The sequence below is a fragment of the Bufo bufo genome, chromosome 3, assembly GCF_905171765.1.
Source record: "Bufo bufo chromosome 3, aBufBuf1.1, whole genome shotgun sequence".
Taxonomy (NCBI): domain Eukaryota; kingdom Metazoa; phylum Chordata; class Amphibia; order Anura; family Bufonidae; genus Bufo; species Bufo bufo.
Window position 1 is genome coordinate 466594725 of NC_053391.1, and position 20814 is coordinate 466615538.

General features: G+C 41.9%; 1 protein-coding gene across 1 annotated transcript in view; it reads left to right on the forward strand.

The window, feature by feature from the left end:
- CARS2 (cysteinyl-tRNA synthetase 2, mitochondrial) overlaps window positions 1-20814 on the forward strand; it is a 102255-nt gene that overhangs the window by 26074 nt on the left and 55367 nt on the right. Inside the window, exons 4-5 of the mRNA XM_040425218.1 lie at window positions 12962-13033; window positions 15861-15966. Of these exons, the coding sequence (XP_040281152.1) occupies window positions 12962-13033; window positions 15861-15966 (178 nt within the window). The remainder of the gene's footprint in view (window positions 1-12961; window positions 13034-15860; window positions 15967-20814) is intronic.

Sequence of the window (20814 nt, forward strand, 5' to 3'; positions counted from 1 at the left end):
CCTTCAGACCTGTAGTGGTCTCTAAAAATTGGGTTTTTGTAAATTTCAGAAAAATTTTAAGATTTGCTTCTAAACTTCTAAGCCTTGTAACATCCCCAAAATTTTTTAGATCATTCCCAAAATAATTCAAACATGAAGTAGACATATGGGGAATGTAAAGTCATCACAATTTTTGGGGGTATTACTATGTATTACAGAAGTAGAGAAACTGAAACTTTGAAATTTGCAAATTTTTCCAAATTTTTGGTAAACTAGGTATTTTTTTATGCAAAAAAATTTAGTTTTTTTACTTCCATTTCCCCAGTGTCATGAAGTACAATATGTGACGAAAAAACAGTCTCAGAATGGCCTGGATAAGTCAAAGCGTTTTAAAGTTATCACCACTTAAAGTGACACTGGTCAGATTTGCAAAAAATGGCCTGGTCCTTAAGGTGAAATAGGGCTGCGTCCCTAAGGGGTTAAAAACTCTAGAATTTATGAAGCTGGAGGTAATTAACATCGTGAGTGGGTAGAATAAAAATAAGCTATTGATAGCACTCGAATGATTCCCTGACGAAGAGCAGCGCACTGCTCGAAATGCGTTGGATGGTTTTTGGTGCTGACAGCAGCCCGTAGCTCAAGAGGTGATGTCACCAGCTCCCTTTGCGAGCGTGAGCGTGAGTACAAGCGGAGTTTCGCTACCGGCCGGGGCGAACTCCAAACAGCCTTTTTACCCGCTATAACCTTTGTGCAGAAGAATTCGTACATACCGAAATCTTGGACAAAGCGGTACTTCGATTCCACACATCAGAAACAAGGTAATCTTGACATTTTAGACTGAAGTGTATAGGTACTACATAGTCAGAGCCAGTGGTTAATAAGGGTTAGTAGAAATAGGCTGAGCGCAGTGTCATTTTATCTTTATACAAGTGATTTGTTTAGTTTTCTGTAACAGTTATTACAGAGCTGTATAGATACTGCTGCTTACTCGTTGTAATTGGCGCCGGTGGTTAACTCATTACAGGCCATGCACATTAGTTTAATTTTGATCAGAATGGACATTTTCAACCAAAATGAATGTTTGTCAGTTGATATTGCTGACCGATGACAGAGCATTGTCGTATGAAAAGAAGCCACCCATTTTTTATATTTTTGTCCAATAGTCAAAGAAATATTGTTCATGAACGAAAGATCTTTCTGTGCGGCACCTGAGGGGTTAACTGGAACGACTCGCAGGATTGCCGCTTTCTGTCATTGAGACCGGGTGCCGGGTATGTGATACGGACGGCACCCGCAGTCTATATTTGTATGTATGTAAGTGGTTAATTAAATTCATTGGTGGCACTGTGCGCCCTGCAACCCCCCAGTATTAGAATCAGGGTCCCCTCCCCTCCTCTTCACAGGTGGTGCAGTGGCAGGTTCCGATTGGAGCCCCAGCAGTGTAATCGTGGGGCTCCGATTGGTTACCATGGGAGCCAGGACGCTACTGAAGCCCTGGCTGCCATTGTAAACTCCCTGCTGCCGTGTGCACAAAGCCCAGGGCAGCAGGGAGAGTGTGAAGTCCATTCAAAAATAGGATAGGACTGTTCTATTATGGGCCGGACGTTCCATAAAATGCAGAATGCACGCAGCTTTTGTTAATTCTAAATGGGCATTTATCGCGATAAATTTCTTAATATCTTTATTGTGGGAATATTTTTTTATATCACCCACCTCTAGATGCACTTGGGAGAGGAGGGGAGGTGTCAGAACTGCCAGGAGGGATCTGATGGGTAATGATATATTCTTATAGTTCACCAAAAATCAGCAACACAGGAGAAACTGAGTGGTAGGTTGTGGTGGCTCACTAGCAAGTAGTTAAGGTATGGTGCTGCAAGCTCATATAGAGGGAATCACCCCACCCTCTCTTAAAGGCAAATGTAGTAATAGAGTAATGAGCGAGCACTCATACACTTGGCAACCAAATTGACATGTGCAGAAAATATTTATTAAATCCCCATAAAATACAAGTAATAAAATTTATAAGAACAATGTAGCAATAATATACAACATTACAATCACATATATTGTGGTAGATATGATCAACACTATATTCATATGACTCAATAGTGTCGATAAATTCAATAATATATATCACACCAAGAAACTTCAAGTATATGCCGTTATTTGGGAAAGAGGGGGTATTATCTTCCAGCGCTCTATCCCAATTTGGGAAACTGAATGTCACTGAAAATGTTGTAGGTGTATTCACTGGGAGCGCAACATGTTCAAAGTGTCCACAGGAATCCTGATAATGTGAAAAGTCTCTTATAGCATATCCTTTTATGGTCGATATGAGCTTTGGATTGAAGAAAACTTTAAATCGATGTTTGGCTTACCGTCTAGCGTCTGCTTTCTCCCTATTGCTTCAATGGAGCTTTAAATATTTGCCGGCTTATTCAGTCGCTCCATACAGCAAGCTGGTTTAAATTTCGCGGGAGTTCCAAAGATCGCGGGAGTTGCCACTCTGTTCCGCAATTTCCTTTGGTGCAGCTTTCGACGATAAGAATAGTTAATCCTTTACTGTAGAGATTTTCTTCTGTATGGCCATACAGTATTATCGGAGGCTTTTCAATGCAGGTACATCACTTGTTTCACCATACGCGTTACGGGTAGATTCACTCTCCCTTCCTCAGTGGTCAGGAGAAACTGACTTCTTGTCCACAGGAGAGCAAGTACTAGCCTGGTAGTCCGACTAGGGAGTCACACGATACAGCCTCCCATAATTAAGGGCTGCAAAATGTATGGATGCAACTGAGCTTGGATTAAAAAAATTTATACTGGTGGAATATTGCTGGTGAGTTAGCATTATATGTTCCAGAGGGCTTTTTTTAATTGTTTTTTCATGGAATAAAAACTGGCTGACAGCTCCGTTTTTTTCATGATTGTTATTTTATTGATAGACAGCAGTACAAGTACAGTACAAATAACAGTAATCTAGCCTTGGGGTGTTTATTCAGAACGTAAAAAAAAGTTATTATTAAAACAAAAATAAATGTAACAAAAACATGGTGTGAACATAGTCTGACCTGATAGTCTGGAAGAAAAGATGCATATAATCCAACTTTCCTGGTGAGTCGGAAATTGGAAAGTCTGGACACCTAAGGCTTCTTTCACATGTGCAGCTGTTGACTGGATGAAAACCATTGAATGCAGCGTTTTTTGTCTGGTTGAATCTTGGCATATTTGCTGGGTAGAGGCCGGATCTCCACTGACTGTAATGTTGCCTCCGGCGGGCATTCGGGTAACATCTAGCAATGCTGTTCTCTGCCGGAGAGCTGTGCTGCAAGTCTGAAACTAACCTAAGCGAGAAGAAGAGAATTTATTATATAAAGGAAATAGGATAATTACGATATTTTTACTGATGTTACTACTAGTTAATGCTTGGGTTATATCTCAAGATATCAGACTCTATTTTCTAAACTTTTAGGTAATCATTGCTTGCAGACAGTTCATTGATACACAGTGAGAGAAAGTAGAATTACAAGGAAGAAAAAGTCATTTATATTTTTCTTCGTCCTGGACTGTTCTGTTTCATTTACTGACACGCCGGGTTCAGTGCTAAATCAATGATGCAGATTTTCTCCAGGAGGCTTTCATTGAAGCTGTAGAAGTCTCCTGTTACTGTGATCCTGTTGTGTAGCTTGTCTCCAGAGTGAGCTGGCCTGTCGGACACCGTGCAGTTATTTAGGGCTTGTTCACATGACGCTTAGGCTATTTTCACACTGGCGTTTGTTTTCCGGTATTAAGATCCGTCATAGGGGCTCAATACCGGAAAAAAAACGCTTCAGTTTTGTCCCCATTTATTGTCAATAGGGACAAAACAAAACTGAGCAGAACGGAGTGCTCCAAAATGTATTCAGTTCCGTTTAGTTGCGTTCCCATACCGGAAAACAAACCGCAACTTGATGCGGAGCAAGACGGATCCAGCATGACCCCCAATGCAAGTCAATGGGGACGGATCTGCCACAATAGAAAACGGATCCATCCTCCATTGACTTTCATTGGAGTTCATGACGGATCCTTCTTGGCCATGTTAAAGATAATACAACCGGATCCATTCATAACGGATGCAGATGGTTGTATTATCAGTAATGGAAGCGTTTTTGCTGAGCCCTGCCGGATCCAGCAAAAACGCAAGTGTGAAAGTAGCCTTAGCTACTAGTGACATTTCCATTTCCCTTCAGTCAGCTGTGGCCAGTTATCAAAATATATATATACACACACACTCACCTAAAGAATTATTAGGAACACCTGTTCTATTTCTCATTAATGCAATTACCTAGTCAACCAATCACATGGCAGTTGCTTCAATGCATTTAGGGGTGTGGTCCTGGTCAAGACAATCTCCTGAACTCCAAACTGAATGTCAGAATGGGAAAGAAAGGTGATTTAAGCAATTTTGAGCGTGGCATGGTTGTTGGTGCCAGACGGGCCGGTCTGAGTATTTCACAATCTGCTCAGTTACTGGGATTTTCACGCACAACCATTTCTAGGGTTTACAAAGAATGGTGTGAAAAGGGAAAAACATGTAGTATGCGGCAGTCCTGTGGGCAAAAATGCCTTGTGGATGCTAGAGGTCAGAGGAGAATGGGCCGACTGATTCAAGCTGATAGAAGAGCAACGTTGACTGAAATAACCACTCGTTACAACCGAGGTATGCAGCAAAGCATTTGTGAAGCCACAACACGCACAACCTTGAGGCGGATGGGCTACAACAGCAGAAGACCCCACCGGGTACCACTCATCTCCACTACAAATAGGAAAAAGAGGCTACAATTTGCAGGAGCTCACCAAAATTGGACTGTTGAAGACTGGAAAAATGTTGCCTGGTCTGATGAGTCTCGATTTCTGTTGAGACATTCAAATGGTAGAGTCCGAATTGGACGTAAACAGAATGAGAACATGTATCCATCCTCTGATGGCTACTTCCAGCAGGATAATGCACCATGTCACAAAGCTTGAATCATTTCAAATTGGTTTCTTGAACATGACAATGAGTTCACTGTACTAAAATGGCCCCCACAGTCACCAGATCTCAACCCAATAGAGCATCTTTGGGATGTGGTGGAACGGGAGCTTCGTGCCCTGGATGTGCATCCCTCAAATCTCCATCAACTGCAAGATGCTATCCTATCAATATAGGCCAACATTTCTAAAGAATGCTATCAGCTCCTTGTTGAATCAATGCCACATAGAATTAAGGCAGTTCTGAAGGCAAAAGGGGGTCCAACACCGTATTAATATGGTGTTCCTAATAATTCTTTAGGTGAGTGTATATGGAGAAAGGAGATATGAAGAATTACAGACAACAATACAGTCTTAATTTAGAGTATAATAAAGGGATGCCTTTGCTCTTGTATTACATGGCTGTATGCTGCGTTCGATAACTGCTCTACATAAGTTGTATCAAGGATATGCTGGTCACTTTACAGTCATTAGTTTCATTTCTTTACACGCATTTTCAATTGTGCATCTGGGGACCACATTGGGAATATAGATTCAGTGCTAATTTTGAGAACCATTCAAGTGAACTTAGAAGGGATCCAGTGCTAAACCCATCATTCTAAAGATTGGTGTTTGCATCCCTGCAATAATAAGGTGATTGCATATTCTATTAATATGCCGTCACTTTATAGGATAGGAGATAGAAAAACTGCTTTGAAGGGTCTGTCTCGCTTTAGCAAATTGCATTCATCATGTAGAGGAAGTTAATACAAGACACTTACTAATGTACTGTTATTGTCCATATTGCCTCTTTTGCTGGCTCCATTTATTTTTTCATCACATTATGAACTGCTATGAGCAGTGTATGATGTAATGGGACAACGAATCAAGCCAGCAAAGGAGGCAGTATGGACCATCACAATACATTAGTAAGTGCCTTGTATTAAAGAGGACCTTTCACTACTCTACAAACTAAAAACTAACTATATCAGTGGGCAGAGCGGCGCCCAGGGGTCCCCCTGCACTTACTAGTATGTCTGGGCGCTGCTCCGTTCGCCCGGTATAGGCTCCGGTGTCTGCGCTCCCTCTGTTGTACTGGAGTGATTTCTTGTATGAGGCGTGTCCCTTGCTGCAGCGCTGGCCAATCGCAGCGCACAGCTCATAGCCCCTGCCCACTGATATAGTTAGTTTTTAGTTTGTAGAGTAGTGAAAGGTCCTCTGTAACTTCCTCTACATAATAAATGCTATTTAGTGAAGGGAGACAACCCCTTTAAGTATTGCTCCTTTAGATCCAAATATCTGGTTGGTATCATCTGGTGAGCATTCAGACACATACATAAGTACTTTTTCTGTGTTTCTTGTAAGTTCAGAGAACCTCTTCAACTGTAATTGCTGTTAATTATGTGTTTTATTTTTTAATGGGATAGTAACGCTCTAAACTTTAACCCCTTAACACACAAGAACATAATAGTATGTCGCCTGGGGGTGTAGTTGCTACAGAATCATGTACATATGTCATTATGATTGTGCAAGCACAGGAGCTGTGTGCTCACCGTCTTGCACTCAGCTGTGACTGACAGTCAGTTAGCAAGCTGAATTGGCTGGGGTGAGAGCTAACTCCCAACACGGCCATTTATTCACTTATATACTGTGGTCAATAGTAACTGTGGCATCTAGGCAGTTAGACAGAGAGAGGGAGGGTGTCGTTGGATCGCTATGACAGCCAAGGCACCTAACACTGGCTCCCAGGTCTGCCATCATCGTATAGCTATTTTGTTGACAGGCATATTACACTGAAATAGAGATGTATTGCAGTTTACTATAGCATCAATCAAGTCTCCAACTTTTAAAATGTTTTAAAAGTACTAAAAATAAAGAGGAAAAAACTTTGCTAAAAATGAGAGGAAACAAATATACAGTTGCAAGAAAAAGTATGTGAACCCTTTGGAATGATATGGATTTCTGCACAAATTGGTCATAAAATGTGATCTAATCTTCATCTAAGTCACAACAATAGACGATCACAGTCTGCTTAAACTAATAACACACAAAGAATTAAATGTTACCATGTTTTTATTGAATACACCATGTAAACATTCACAGTGCAGGTGGAAAAAGTATGTGAACCCTTGGATTTAATAACTGGTTGAACCTCCTTTGGCCTTCAATAACTTCAACCAAACGTTTCCTATAGTTGCAGATCAGACGTGCACATCGGTCAGGAGTAATTCTTGACCATTCCTCTTTACAGAACTGTTTCTTAGGATGTCTGGTGTGAATCGCTTTCTTGAGGTCATGCCACAGCATCTCAATCGGGTTGAGGTCAGGACTCTGACTGGGCCACTCCAGAAGGTGTATTTTCTTCTGTTTAAGCCATTCTGTTGTTGATTTACTTCTATGCTTTGGGTCGTTGTCCTTTTGCAACACCCATCTTCTGTTGAGCTTCAGCTGGTGGACAGATGGCCTTAAGTTCTCCTGCAAAATGTCTTGATAAACTTGGGAATTCATTTTTCCTTCGATGATGGCAATCCGTCCAGGCCCTGACGCAGCAAAGCAGCCCCAAACCATGATGCTCCCACCACCATACTTCACAGTTGGGATGAGGTTTTGATGTTGGTGGGCTGTGCCTCTTTTTCTCCACACATAGTGTTGTTTTTTTTTCCAAACAACTCAACTTTGGTTTCATCTGTCCACAGAATATTTTGCCAGTACTGCTGTGGAACATCCAGGTGCTCTTGTGCAAACTGTGAACGTGCAGCAATGTTTTTTTTGGACAGCAGTGGCTTCCTCTGTGGTATCCTCCCATGAAATCCATTCTTGTTTAGTGTTTTACGTATCGTAGATTCGCTAACAGGGATGTTAGCATATGCCAGATACTTTTGTAAGTCTTTAGCTGACACGCTAGGATTCTTCTTCGCCTCATTGAGCAGTCTGCGCTGTGCTCTTGCAGTCATCTTTACAGGACGACCAGTCTTAGGGAGAGTAGCAGCAGTGCTGAACTTTCTCCATTTATAGACAATTTGTCTTACTGTGGACTGATGAACAGCAAGGCTTTGGAGATACTTTTATAACCCTTTCCAGCTTTATGCAAGTCAACAATTCTTAATCGTAGGTCTTCTGAGAGCTCTTTTGTGCGAGACATCATTCACATCAGGCAATGCTTCTTGTGAAAAGCAAACCCAGAACTGGTGTGTGTTTTTTATAGGGCAGGGCAGCTGTAACAAACACCTCCAATCTCATCTCATTGATTGGACTCCAGTTGGCTGACACCTTACTCCAATTAGCTCTTGGAGATGTCATTAGTCTAGGGGTTCACATACTTTTTCCACCTGCACTGTGAATGTTTACATGGTGTGTTCAATAAAAACATGGTAACATTTAATTCTTTGTGTGTTATTAGTTTAAGCAGACTGTGATTGTCTATTGTTGTGACTTAGATGAAGATCAGATCACATTTTATGACCAATTTGTTCAGAAATCCATATCATTCCAAAGGGTTCACATACTTTTTCTTGCAACTGTATACATAATTGTTTTTGCCACATTCAAGATGACCTAACATTCAGTGTCAAGAAAAATGAAATAAAACAATGCCAGCATTGCTGTTTTTTGTTTGTCCTACCTGCCCAACTAATTGAAAAGAAAATATCAAAAAGTCGTAGTTACCCTAAAATAGTACCGGTGAAAACTCATACAGCTCCATTGACGGAAAAAGAAAATCTTATGGTTCTTAGCATATGGAGACACTAAAATATATATATATATTTTTTTTAATGGGAGTCTGTCATCAGTTTTGACCATGCTAAACTGCTGCCATCAGTAGGTAGAGGCTGAGGAGAGCAATCCAAACAAACTTTTAGTGGCGTTTCTGCTGTTGCAAGTACCCAGAGGGGCTTCATTGTGATCAATACAGAGAGCACTTCACAGTAAAGCTATGTCTACTGGGACTTGGAGCAAAATCTGACTAAATAAAACTTCATATTCACACTACTCCTGATAATAAAATCTCCACAAAAAGTATGTCCAAGTGCTTTCCGCAGTTTAGCAGGGACAGAACTGCTGACAGACACCTTTTCATTGTTTTGTTTCATTTGTTTATTGTGCAAATGTGGTAAAGCTTAAAAACGTTTGTATGGCCATAACTGCACCCATAGATTAAAGGTGACATTATTTTTAATACGTGATGAATAACAAATAAATGTAAACAATTCCATGCCAAGTGTAACTGTCGTTTAAGGTGACATTTCAGAATAACCTGCCGTGTGTACATGAAGAATAACAATATGCATTGCCATTATATGACGTTTATCCTGCATTTTCAGCAGTTTGTTCCCTCTGCAGTCTCTCTCCCTAAGGCCTCTTTCACACGACAGTATGGCTTTTTCAGTGTTTTACGGTCCGTTTTAAACAGATCCGTTGTTCTGTTTTTTGTTTCCGTTGTGTTTCCGTTCCGTTTTTCCGTATGGCATATACAGTATACAGTAATTTCATAGAAAAAATTGGGCTGGGCATAACATTTTCAATAGATGGCTCCGCAAAAAACGGAACGGATACGGAAGACAAACGGATGCATTTCCGTATGTGTTCCGTTTTTTTTGCGGACCCATTGACTTGAATGGAGCCACGGAACGTGATTTGCGGGCAATAATAGGACATGTTCTATCTTTGAACGGAAAAACGGAAATACGGAAACGGAATGCATGCGGAGTACATTCCGTTTTTTTTGCGGAACCATTGAAATGAATGGTTCCGTATACGGAACGCAAAAAACGGCCCGCAAAACGGAAAAAAAAAAACGGTCGTGTGAAAGAGGCCTTATTCTCAGTTTTGGACTAAGAGTGGCCTGATAAATCCAATTTTCTTTGAAATCATGTGGGTGGGTGTGCATTGCTTACCTGGGGAAGAGATTGCACCAAGAAGTACACGAACTATGAAAAATACCCTCAAAATAAATTTTACAACTAATGGATTTTTTTCAATTGTGACAATCTTTTTGTTACTATGGACACTGAAATAAACAGCACAAATGTTCGTGATCAGTTGTATCAGCTACCAAATTATCAGCGCTTGTACAACCAGCTCTATTAGTACTAAGTTGGCAGGTCACTTTGAAAGTCTCTTCAAGGTACTGCTTCGATTTGATGTGTTTCATAAAGAAAATACCCTCTGTCCCCTTAGGGCTAATTAGAGTAAAAGATGATCACCGTAAGTCTTGAAAAGATACAGAGACTCTCTGAAATTATGTGAATTAGGCTAAATGCACACAAATTCATTTTAATGGGTCCGCAAAAAATGGACAACACCTTGTGCTGTCCGCATTAATATGTCCGTTCTGTAGCCCCGCAAAAAAAATAGAACATGTCCTATTCTTGTCCGTTTTAGGCATTGTTACAATGGATCTGCAAAAAAAAAAAAGGATGTCATCCATTTTTTTTTGCGGACCGCAAAACACATACGGTTGTGTGCATGTAGCCTAAGGCCTCATGCACACGGACGTTGTTGTGGTCCGCATCTGAGCCGCATTTTTTGCGGCTCGGGTGTGGACCCATTCACTTCAATTGTGCCGCAAAAGATGCGGACAGCACTCCGTGTTCTGTCCGCATCCGTTGCTCCGTTCCGTGGCCCACAAAAAAAATATAGCATGTCCTATTCTTGTCCGTTTTGCGGACAAGAATAGGCATTTCTACAATGCAGAAGGCACACGGGCGGCTTCCGTTTTTTACGGATCCGCGGTTTGCGGACCGCAAAAAACGGAACGGTCGTGTGCATGAGGCCTAACTGTGAAGACTTTGTGGCACATTTTATTCGCAGCTTGCAGCTAAAAAACATGTTTGCATGAAAAAGTGCACAAAGGATTAACCAGTCATCCAATCCTGTATCACAGCAGTAATAGCTCTGTTGCTAAGATGAAACCATAACCTCTCAGTGTATAAATACTTATGAAGGTGCTTGAACTGGATGGCTCATAGCTACACAGACTAGCTTACATATCAGTTTAACGCAGGTACTTTGACAACGAGGAGAGAAAAGGATATATCAAACTTGGAAGAGGTGGGCACAATAAAAACGGTCACAAATTTTGTAAAATAAGTTCAAAGAAGAAAAACCATAGGCATGTTGCGCACATAAACTTTAATCCCACACATGACTGAAATTAATACTTTATTTGACAAGAAATAAAAACATCAAAGAGGACAACCAATAGGTAGATGTCTATAATGAGAGGATCATACATGTTTACAAGACTGGTGTTTTCGAATACAGTTTAGATACTCTGCACTGCTTTATGACGAGGCGTAGGTCTCATCATATAGTAGGTGTATCCTCTGGCAGTAAATTTCTTTCGTCTTTAAGGGCTCTTTCACACCTGCGTTCTTTTCTTCCGGCATAGAGTTCCGTCGTCGGGGCTCTATGCCGGAAGAATCCTGATCAGTTTTATCCTAATGCATTCTGAAATCCGGAGTGAAATCCGTTCAGGATGCATCAGGATGTCTTCAGTTCTGGAACGGAAAGTTTTTTGGCCGGAGAAAATACCGCAGCATGTTGCGCTTTTTGCTCCGGCCAAAAATCCTGAAGACTTGCCGCAAGGCCGGATCCGGAATTAATGCCCATTGAAAGGCATTGATCCGGATCCGGCCTTAAGCTAAACGTCGTTTCGGCGCATTGCCGGACCCGACATTTAGCTTTTTCTGAATGGTTACCATGGCTGCCGGGACGCTAAAGTCCTGGCAGCCATGGTAAAGTGTAGCGGGGAGCGGGGGAGCAGCATACTTACCGTCCGTGCGGCTCCTGGGGCGCTCCAGAGTGACGTCAGGGCGCCCCAAGCGCATGGATCACGTCATTCTGGAGCGCCCTGGGAGCCGCACGGACTGTAAGTATACCGCTCCCCCGCTCCTACTATGGCAACCAGGACTTTAATAGCGTCCTGGTTGCCATAGTAACACTGAACGCAATTTGAAGACGGCTCCGTCTTCAAATGCTTTCAGTACACTTGCGTTTTTCCGAATCCAGCGTGTAATTCCGGCAAGTGGAGTACACGCCGGATCCGGACAACGCAAGTGTGAAAGAGGCCTTACTCTAAAAAACTTGAGTAAATGAAGATAAATGTGGTGGCCTGCCCTCATCACGCCCTCCTTTTCGGAAAGTGGCGAGGGTGGTGTAAAAACGCTACTTGTGACAAAATCCCAAATGCTAAGCTTTATGTGCAAATATAGCAATAGTGGTTAAAAATCATATAACAATGGAAAAAAACAACAGTTTCCAATACCTAATAAAATTACAAGAACTCCATTGAAATGTAACCCTACTGTTTTATGTTTTCTTTCTTTGGGTGGGGACAGAAAAGTATTAAATAAGGCCCCTTTACATGGACCAATGATTAGGGCAATTTTGAGGAAGGAGTGTTCCTAGTGAGTGATTCCCAATAATTGCCCTTTCTAAAGGTGCTGCTGATCAGCCAGTGAACGAATGCTCCTACCTGAAAATTGCCCTTAACTAAAGCTGCTAGAAATCACCGGATGAATGAGCAAACAAGCTTGTGTGTCAACAAATCATTGTTTCTGGGCATCAGGTGGTGGTGTCTAAACAGCAATCTGCTGCCCAGAAACAATGAATGTGTATGGGGACGTGCGATCACTCTAACCCAGGGATCAGCAACCTCTGGCACTCCAGCTGTTCTGAAACTACAACTCCCAGAATGTAGAGGTGATTGTTGCATGTAAATGCAGCTCTCACTTCCTTCGCAGAGCAGGCAATTATTGGGACTAAATAGTTCATTCCTGATAATTGCCTGCTGTGGCAGCCTATGTCAAGGGGACTTTAGTGAAAAGTTCACAGACCAGTAGAAAAGATTAATTATTTAGAAAAAAAAGACCTGTCCATGGGCTGGCTGACTGGTATTTCAGCTCAGAGCCAATTTTGGACTGTTGCTCAAAGCTCCTGGTGTGCTGGTATTTTGACTGTGTAACTTTATTCCTGCCTTATATTTTTTCACCAGCTTAACTTGTCTCCAGTGTCCCTGGCTCGTACATATGAACAGGAGTTTAAACAGGATATGATGGCTTTGAAGGTAAGGATGTTCAGATATCGCACTCCATCATAGATGAAATTAATGTATTGTACTGTTTGGCCCACCTTAGACACAATGTAATGCAAGGAGCAGAGTAAACCCCTTATGAATAAAATAGTTAAATATAACACACTATAGTCAGGCTCTCCAGACATTCGACACAATAAATGTTTATCTGTTTATTTCTATTCCAGAATTTGGTTTAAAAGTTAAAATATAGCATGTTACCAGATATTCCATAAATATAATGTCCCATGTATGAAATAGAAAAAAATGCAGTATGAAAATTATGCAATAAATAACATCAATCAAATACTAAATAAAACATGTCTAATATCAGGCCTACTCGTAGGCCTATCTCATAGCGTGGTCTGTATTAAATCCTGATTAAATCCCACATATAAAATACACAAAAAATGTGGGTGCTATTATAATGGCACTATTCCTATGTATAGTAAAACTGATTATATTGTGTTTGCCAAAATAGCGATGGTTATGATAGCTATGCTTGGTTGGACTCATAGGTCCCATGTTACATCCAGTGTGCTGTTGGTAGTAAGTTTATGGTTTACTTACCGTTAGTAGTATAATTCAGCCGGTGTATCCTTCTTAAAACACTATGCCGATGAATCTGCAAACGTGCTGTAGTGTTGCTGTAATTGAGCGCATTCGCTGAGCAGAGTTGGGTCTTGGCTGGGATCTGTTGTTCGAATCGATCAATGAGAATAGGTCTCCTTTATCAGATCTGTGGGAGTCTGACTCCCGGGACACCTGCCCATTAGCTGTTGGAAGGGTGCTGCGGTGCTCAGGTGAACGCTATGGCCTCTTCCTCAGGTCTGTGACATTACATTCTTTATGCAGCTAAGTCCCATTCAAATGAATAAGATTGAGCTGCAATACCAAGCAAAACGGCTATATAATGTACGTGGGGGATGCTGGTAGTTGGACATCTACAAATCTAATATTGTTGACCTATTGTGAGGATAGGGGGATATCAGATTGGCGGGGGTCCGACTCCTGGCACCCCTGCTGATCAGCTCTTTGAAGAGAAGGCAGCGCTCGTACGAGTGCTGCCTTCTCTGCTCTGTTTACCTGCCTGCCACAGCAATTGCAGTGGTGAGCAGTGTAGTTACAAGTATGGTGTCCCTATTCACTTCTATGGGACAGCTCTGTAGTATTCACTTGAACAGACAGAGCTGTCCCATAGAAGTGAATAGGGACGCCTATCCTCACAATAGGTAAAAATTATTAGATTTGTAGATGTCCAACTACCAGCCTCCCCATTCTTCTCTTCAAACAGCTGATCAGTGGTGGTGCCGGGTGCTGGACCTCCGCTGATCTAATATTGATGACCTATCCTGAGGATTCTGACGGACTCAATTGAAACGGAGAAGGAACTGTCTGCAGAGTCAAGCTGTAAAAGTCAAGCGGTTGAAAAAAATAAAATAAAAATTGGTATAATGTTTTTAGCCCAAGATAAGTGGAATTAAAAAAGGTTGTTCATACCCTTTAAAGGGAACCTGTCACGTTGAATACTGTGTCTGAGCTGAAGGCAGCATGTTATAGAGCAGGAGGAGCTGAGCAGATTGATATATAGCTTTGTGGGCAAAAAATTCTGTATAACTTGTATTTTATATGTTTAAATTCCTGCTTATCCTGGGCTTTGCAGTCAAGGAGGCGGTCCTATCAGTGATTGACAGCTAAATCTTTATACACAGTCAGAGGGAAGACTGTCAATCACTGATAGAACAGCCTCCTTGATTACAAAGCCCAGAATGAGCAGGAATTTAGATGAATGAAATATAAGTTTTACTGAATATTTTCCCATAAACCTATATCTCAATCTGCTCAGCTCCTCCTGCTCTATAACATGTTGCCTTCTGCTCAGACACCCTTTTTAACATGACAGGTTCCCTTTAATTCCCCAAAAATGCCCTAAATTATTTCAGTATTATGGATAGAACATTTAGGACTCATTTACAAGAGCATACTTGCCCGGTGCCCGTGCTGCGGACTGCAGTTTGCACGGGCATCGGCAATGTGCACTCCGCCTGCGGATGTGAACCTATTGACTTGAATAGATCCACGATCCGCAACATACGGGCAAAGATAGAACATGTTCTATCTTTTGCGCTGCGGAGGCACAGACCAGAAGCCAATGGAAGTGCTTTGTAGTTCTCTGCACCGCAAAAAGATAGGTGAAGTTCTATGTTCGGTTGTATCTGGCGGAGCCAGTGCCCGTATATTGCGAACCACAATACGGTCCACAATACGTTTACGGTCCACAATACGACACTGAGCAAGTACGCTCATGGGTATGAGCCCTCACACTCGCATGCCCTACACATCAGAAGTATTTTCCAAGATCTACAGCACGCCACCGTAATGGCTTACCGTGCCATATGTTGCTCATTGGCGGACACTGTGTCAGGTGCATGGGAGCCTATGAACATGCTCACTGTATGTGTCCAGAATAAAGCCTTACTTGTATTAGATCATACCATTGATACATGATATAGTGGTCTTGGGGTTTATGGCAATTCGAGATTAGTCAAGGAACTTCAGTTTCTCATTGCAGTTGCTGGATATGTTTGTATTTTCTTTAGCACACTATCCAGCATGTTAACCTGTTGGTATTGGGAATACTAAGGTGACAGTAGGATTCATTCTTCTCTGCTTGTGCTCTCTAAAGTTCATCTCTGACTCTTAATTTCTCATTCCCTGCTGATATCCTCTACGTGTGTTAGTGCAGGTTTACAGTTCTTGGACTATGAGGACTGTGTCCTACTTTTTATTATTTTTTTATTATGTTCTTGCCTTTCTATAGGTTCTCCCCCCTACGATATATATGCGAGTTACTGAACACATTCCACAGATCCTATCCTTTATCCAGCAGATCATTTCTAATGGACATGCTTACGCCACCTCACATGGTAAGAGTTCAGAAGTGTCCTCCTTGACAAAGGCACACAAAGTAAAATAGCAAAGTTGTTGTCCTATAGCACTGGAAAGCCTTTTCACCTGGACTGTCTCCACTAGTTTTAGACTTTCAGGCATCAGTTATAGAGCAGCAGGGGCTGAGCAGATTGATCTGTAGTTTTATGGGAAACGAGTCATCAAAGTTCATAATTAATTCACTGAAATCTCTGCACTTTCTGAGCTCAGTAGCCACGTGGCCGGCTTTACCAGTGATTGACAGCTATCTGTGTATACAAACTTATACATGGAAGGCTGCCAGTCACCAGTGAGACCACCCACTTGGCTACTGAGCTTAGAAAAATTAATTTAGATGGATTAAACGTTTTGCTAAATGTTTTTCCATAATGTATGTGTGTGTGTGTATGTGTATGTGTGTATATACAGTGAGGAAAAGAAGTATTTGAACACCCTGCGATTTTGCAAGTTCTCCCACTTAGAAATCATGGAGGGGTCTGAAATTCACATTGTAGGTGCATTCCCACTCTGAGAGACAGAATAAAATAAAAAAAATTCAGAAAATCACATTGTATGATTTTTAAAGAATTTATTTGTCTTGCACTGCTGAACATAAGTATTTGAACACCTAAGAAAATCAGTGTTAATATTTGGTACAGAAGCCTTTGTTTACAATTACGGAGGTCAAACATTTCCTGTAGTTCTTGACCAGGTTTGCACACACTGCAACAGGCATTTTGGCCTACTCCTTCACACAGATCTCCTCTAGATCTGTCAGGTTTCGTCGCTGTCGCTGAGCAACACAGAGTTTCAGCTCCCTCCAAAGATGTTCTATTGGATTTAGGTCTGGAGACTGGCTAGGCCACTCCAGAACCTTGATATGCTTCTTACAGAGCCACTCCTTGGTTATCCTGGCTGTGTGCTTCGGGTCGTTGCCATGTTGGAAGACCCAGCCACGACCCCATCTTCAATGCTCTGACTGAGGGAAGGAGGTTGTTGCTCAGAATCTCATAAATGGCCCCATTCATCCTCTCCTTAGTACAGTGCAGTCGTCCTGTCCCCTTCGCAGAAAAGCACCCCCAAAGCATGATGTTACCACCCCCATGTTTTACAGTAGGGATGGTGTTCTTGGGATGCAACTCATCCTTCTTTTTCCTCCAAACACGATGAGTGAAGTTTAGACCAAAAAGTTATACTTTGGTCTCCTCTGACCACATGACTTTCTCCCATGCCTCCTCTGGATCATACAGATGGTCATTGGCAAACTTCAGACGGGCCTGGACATGTGATGACTTGAGCAGGGGAACCTTCCGTGCAATGCACGATTTGAAACCATGACGGCGTAGTGTTCTACCGACAGTGACCTTTGGAACTGTGGTCCCAGCTCTCTTCATGTCATTAACCAGCTCCTCCCTTGTATTTCTGGGCTGATTCCTCACCTTTCTTATCATCAGTGATACCCCACGAGGTGAGATCTTGTATGGAGCCCCAGGCCAAGGGAGACTGACAGTCGTCTTTAGCCTCTTCCATTTTCTAACAATTGCTCCAACAGTTGATCTTTTTTTACCAAGCTGCTTGGCAATTGCCCCGTAACACTTTCCAGACTTGTGGAGGTCCACAATTTTGTCTCTGGTGTCTTTTGACAGCTCTTTGGTCTTGCCCATGGTAATAGTTGGCGTCTGACTGACTGTGGGGTGGACAGGTGTCTTTAAAGAGCTCGGACAGGTGTCCTTAAAGAGCTCAGACAGGTGCTACTAAGTTAGATTTATGAGTGGAGTAGAGGTGGCCTTTTTAAGGCACAGTAACATGTATTTGAGAGCCCGAAATCTTGCTGATTGCCAGGTGTTCAAATACTTATGTTCAGCAGTGCGAGACAAATAAATTCTTTAAAAATCATACAATGTGATTTCCTGATTTTTTTATTTTTATTCTGTCTCTCAGAGTGGGAATGCAGAATGCACCTACAATGTGAATTTCAGACCCCTCCATGATTTCTAAGTGGGAGAACTTGCAAATTGCAGGGTGTTCAAATACTTCTGTTCCTCACTGTATATGTATATATATATATATATATATATATATAAAATCTAAAACTATATATCTGCTCAGCTCCTTGTGCTCTGTAACATGCTGCCTGCAGATTACACTGCATTTTCATAGTGACAGGTTCCATTTAAGACTTGTTCCCTTTAAGGCCTCTTTAACACGGGCATCCCAGATTTGCTCCGGATGCGTCGCGTGTGCATTGTGGGAAAACCACACGAGTAGGCGCGCAGTTGCAGTCAGTTTTAACTGCGATTGCGTTCCGATGTTCAGTTTTTTCCACGCGAGTGCAATGCGTTTTGCATGCACGTGAGAAAAAACTGAATGTGGTACCCAAACTCGAACCCGGACTTCTTCACTGAAGTTCGGGTTTAGGTTAGGTGTTCTGTAGATTTTATTATTTTCCTTTATAACATGGTTATAAGGGAAAATAATAGCATTCTTAATACAGAATGCTTAGTAAAATGTGGCTTGAGGGGTTAAAAAAAAAATAAAATTAACTCACCTCATCCCCTTGTTCGTGCAGCCGGCATCGTCTTCTTTCAGGACCTGCCAAAGGACCCTTGATGGTGTAATCGTGCTCCCCACGTGGTGAGTGCGGTGACATCAGCGCAGGTCCTGCTGAATGAAGATAGAGTCCTGAAAGAAGAAGAAAGAAGACGATGCCGGCTGCATGAACAAGTGGATGAGGTGAGTACATTTTTATTTTATTTTTTTAACCCCTCAAGCCACATTTTAGTAAGCATTCTATATAAAGAGTGCTATTATTTTCCCTTATAACCATGTTATAAGAGAAAATAATACAGTGAATAGACTTTAATGGGGTCCGGGGTTGCTTTCATCCTTATAATCTCCTAGCAACCATGCGTGAAAATCGCACCGCATCCGCACTTACTTGCGGATGCTTGCGATTTTCACGGAGACCCATTCATTTCTATGGGGCCTGCGTTGCGTGAAAAACGCTGAATATAGAACATGCTGCGATTTTCACACAACGCACAAGTGATGCGTGAAAATCACCGCTCATCTGAACAGCCCACATTGCACCCCCGCGGAATTCTCGCTTATGTGAAACAGAAGAGATGTTTTTTTGCTTTCTACCATTGATTAATATTACTACAGAGTCCCAGAAAATTTCTTATTTAAATTAAACTTGCAAATATATCCATCAATTTTTTTTAAACTTCAGTTAATTTTTTTTTTAAAGTTAATAAAATTGAGTATTTCACTACTGATCAACACCATCTGCCTATATAGAATGTGAGAGATTTTTTTCATGACAATTTTCCAGCAGTCTACTTATCACTTCATTGACATGTCAGGCAAGTAGTGGGATGTAGTTAGTATATCTAGCACTTATTGCTAAGTAAAATCAACCCCCGATTGTTAATATTTTTGGAGGCAGAATAAACATTTTTCTGCAATAGCTATAACGTTCTTGCTGTTACAGACTTTTACATATATGTTTGAGCAGTTTGATGCTGTAAAAGTACCTGGGAATGTTTCATTAAATTTCAGGTCTGAGTTGTGCAAGCAGAAAGAATTTGAAGTACCGTAGATTTGTCATGAAATAGGGTCCTTTTTATGAGCAGCATAGTATCCTCATTATTATCCAAAAATATTTTTCTATTTGTATGATGGCCAAGAAGAAAGTCTACAGTGGAGTCACTGTATTCAGGAGGCCAACACTCCCCCCACCCCATCCCGCTCTTCCCCCAGCAAAGATTCATGTCATTGGTGGAGGCTGAGATCATGAAAGCTGCATAAAGCCCCATGCACACAAACATTGTTTTTAATGGTCCCATGGTCTGCATTTGGCGGACATGTTCTATCTTTTTGCAGAACGGACGTACAGATGCAGAAAGAACTCAGATGTTCCGTGTGCTTTCCGCATCCGTATGTCCATTACGCAAATAGACAGGACATGTCCTATACTTGTCTGCAAAATACAGACTGTGGACCCATTGACCCTTCTGTTCTTTCATGAGTTAATATGATTTTTTTCTAACTGAACACTTACATGGTGGCCCTTCTTTTCATCGTTTCAGCAGTAGATCCAATGATTCCCGGGCCCCTCTTCTGCCATCCAAGATGGCCACACTGCGTCTCAGACTATCTGATGCGTAGTTTACATTTGGTAGTCCAAGACACTTCCTGCTACCCTCACAATGGCCAGGAGTGTTCACGTGAGCAGGGTTGGACAAGCAGGAAGTGTTTTGCACTACTGATGCACAGTGTACATCAGGTAGTCTGAGAAGCCATGCGGCCATCTTGTATGACAGAAGAGTAGTCCAGAAATTGGTAGACCTACAGCTAAAAAGTCGAAAAGGAGATCACCAGGTAAGTGTTTGGTTCATTCTCCAGTTAATGTAAATGATTTTTTCTTGAACTGGAGAGTCAATGATTGTGCAAAAGGGAAGATGACTTACCTGCTTCCCAGCACCAGCTCCCCGCTCTTTCTTTTTCAGGCCTGCGATGCTCTGCTGGGCTCCATGGATGTCAACATCCAGTTTGACATCACCGTAGCCAATCGCTGGCTCACATGACGCAAAGGGAGATGGATATCACAGCAGCCAGTGATTGGGTGCGGTGATGTCAAACCGGATGTTGACATCGATGGAGCACCGCAGGCCTGCAGATGAAGGAGTGGGGAGCCAGTGCCGGGAAGCAGGCAAGCCATCTTGCCTTTTCAGGTCCAGCAGAATGGGGGGGTTGCCAAAAACAACCCTATTCTTGCACAACCCGTGTTGTGGTTGCATATTAATGACAATTGTGGCCTATACCATGGCTGACAATGACAACAT